This window comes from Arachis duranensis, chromosome 3, assembly GCF_000817695.3.
Source record: "Arachis duranensis cultivar V14167 chromosome 3, aradu.V14167.gnm2.J7QH, whole genome shotgun sequence".
Lineage (NCBI taxonomy): Eukaryota > Viridiplantae > Streptophyta > Magnoliopsida > Fabales > Fabaceae > Arachis > Arachis duranensis.
The window spans coordinates 110006079-110009218 of NC_029774.3; the positions used below are offsets into that span (position 1 = coordinate 110006079).

At 33.0% G+C, this 3140-nt stretch overlaps 1 protein-coding gene across 1 annotated transcript in view; it reads left to right on the plus strand.

The window, feature by feature from the left end:
- Positions 1 to 313: 313 nt before the first annotated feature.
- LOC107480079 (calnexin homolog) overlaps positions 314 to 3140 on the plus strand; it is a 5385-nt gene continuing 2558 nt past the window's right edge. Inside the window, exon 1 of the mRNA XM_021138772.2 lies at positions 314 to 460. Coding sequence (XP_020994431.2) covers positions 314 to 460 — 147 coding nt within the window. The remainder of the gene's footprint in view (positions 461 to 3140) is intronic.

Below are 3140 nucleotides of genomic sequence, written 5' to 3' on the forward strand. Positions count from 1 at the left end.
TCATCAAACCCTTTCTCTATTTTTCTCATCAAGAAACAAAGATGACCTTTCTTCGTCTTCTTTTTCTACTATCTAATTTCCATGGAAATCAATAAGAATCTCAAAACCTCCTTCCTACTTCAATGACTACTTTTGCAATTTCTCTTCCAACAACCCCAAATCAGCTTCTTCAAGGTATAGTTATCCTCTTTACACAGCTCTTTCCTACACGCACATATCACCCTCTCATTGTAGCTTTCTTTTCTCTTTATCCAATAATATTGAACCGCGTACTTTTCAAAAAGCTAGCAAACATTCACACTAGCAAGATGCCATGAAGGCTGAGGTCAAAGCCTTAAAGTTAAATAAAAACTGGGTTCTTGTTGATGTTCCTCCCGGTGTTAAACCCATTGGTTGCAAATGGGTCTATCGTGTCAAGTATCGCCCTGATGGATCTATTGAGCATTATAAAGAACGTTTGGTTATACCCAAATCGAAGGGATTGATTATTCTGAGACTTTCTCTCCTGTGGTAAAGATGGCAACCATAAAGCTAATCTTAGCTCTTGTCTCCATCAATAATTGATACATTTATCAATAAAGAGAATGTTTATATGCAATTGCCTCTTGGAGTGTCATTCTCTAAGTTGTAATAATGTTCTAAATTGTAAAATTTTTTATACGATTTAAAGAAATTAAATTGTGAATGGTATGATAAATTGTCATCCTTTTTTTTCTCATGGGTATCGGCAAACTCCGGCAGATCACAGTTTGTTCTTCAAGATTAATGGTAATAATTTTACAGCACTACTTGTTTATGTCGATGATATTATCCTTACTGAAAATTGTCTTTCTAAAATTTCTTCAATAAAAAATGCATTGGACTCTGCTTTACGCATTAAGGATCTTAGTATTTTAAAATATTTTCTTGGCATATAGGTTTCTCACTCTGTAAAGGGCATCTCTCTTTGCCAATGGAAATATTGCCTTGGTCTTTTGAATGATTCCAGATTAACTACTGCTAAGCTTTACTCTGTTCCAATGGACAATAAACTCCAATTACATCAAGATTCTAGTCCACTTCTTATCGATGTTACTTCCTATTGGCGGCTTGTTGGTCGACTCCTTTATCTTAATACCACTCGACCTGATATCACTTATGCGACACAACAACTTAGCCAATTTATATGTACACCTGCAGAGAATCACTTGAACGCAGCCAAACGAGTTTTATGATATCTCAAAAGGTCCCCAAGACGTGGCTTGTTCTTTCCTCGAGCTTCTTTCCTTCAATGTTTTGCCATCAGCGATGTTGATCGGGGAAGGTGCTTGAATACTCGGAAGACTATTACAGGGTTTTGTTTCTTTTTAGGCAAATTCCTCCTTTTTTGGAAAACAAACAAGAAACTATTTCTTGTTCTTCAACTAAGGCAGAATACAGAGTTGTTTTTTCTACCACAAGGGAGTTACAATGGCTTGTTAACTTTTTAGCTGATCTCAATATTAATTATACTCGCCCTCCAACTTTATACTGTGACAACCAGAGTTTCATTTACACAGCTGCAATTTCAGTCTTTCATGAACGTACCAAACATTTGAAAGTTGACTGTCATTTGGTTTGCTAAAAGCTACAATCTGGTTTAATGAAATTACTCATTATCTCATCTGCTAATCAACTTGCTAATGTATTTACCAAAGCTCTTCCACCTAACCTCTTCTCTATCATACTCTCCAAATGGTTTGATAGACATTTATCAACTTCTAGTTTGAATGGAGGAAGAGGGGGGGGGACAGAGCAGTAATCCATTTTCAATACTATATAGGCCCACAAACAAAAAGATATTATACATAAATAATTAGTATGCACAACTTAATCATTTTTTATATGTAACACACACACACACACACACACATATTACTTATGATTGTGGTTGAATAATAATACACTATAGTAAATTAGATTATGAAATATGGATGTCTTGATTGATTTAACTTGTTTCACTAAACCATCAAGTGGTAGATAGTGAAAGCCATCACCAAATCATGACCAAATTATCAACAAAGCCAACTATGACGAGTCTATAAATAGGCCATGAAGTTGCTCATAAATATGTGCAAGATACATAAGTACAATACACAAAAACTAAAGAGCTTCGTTAGAAAAACCAAAAGCAACATGACTTTTGTTTCTTTTACATTATATTTGTATATTATATTGAGTATATCATTATTGAGAGTGTGTTATAAAATCTCAATTACAGTAAGATATACATATTAGAGAGTATTAATAAAATTATCTTATTCTCTCTATTTTATTTTTATATCTACTTCTCTTTTCAATTTATTTTATTCTACAATAAATTATAAAAATTTCTTCGTATTTTATTTTCTTCTTAACATTATCTTTAAGCCAGATTATTTTATCATTTTCAAATCAAGTTGGTTATTTAGGAGCTTAGATCCATCTGGTCCAAAATAACTTTTATATTTGACTCAAGTAAACAAAAAATGTCATGTATACATAAAAATAACTATTAAATGAGTTTTCATATTAATACCAAAAAAATGAGTCTGTATAAAAGTAACTTTTTGTATTATCATTTTTTTAAATAAAATTTATTTATTTATTTTAAATTTGCTGATGGGTTGATAAATTGCCAAGAGTGTAGGCATTGACATTTGACCAAAAGACCAACATGTGTGCTTAGACTAAACAACGTGTCATGTATTTCATCATTTGCATATGTTGTGTATCTGTCATGTTACCACACAACCATCTCTTCCATTTCAATTTCTACCGTTCTACGTTTCACTATCCCACACTCTTTGGTGCTTCATAAAGAGAGAGATAATGATGGGCCACCACACAGAAGATTGCATTCTAAATAAACAATATAAATAACAAAAAATTTAATACCTCAGCTCTACTGCTTGATACTAATTGAATGTCTAATCTCTTTCATAATAGCACCCTAGTCCAAAATCCAGACAATATAAAAAGCCACGTGGTGCATTGGTGAAGGACATGGGAGTGACACAGAATGGCCACATGGCAAGAAATGATTGAATAATGACACATTGAAGTTAGTTGATTGGCCAAAACAAGTGTCAGGAAGATCTATAAAGCAAAAAAAATTGCAGAATAACACTGTTCTCACTTTC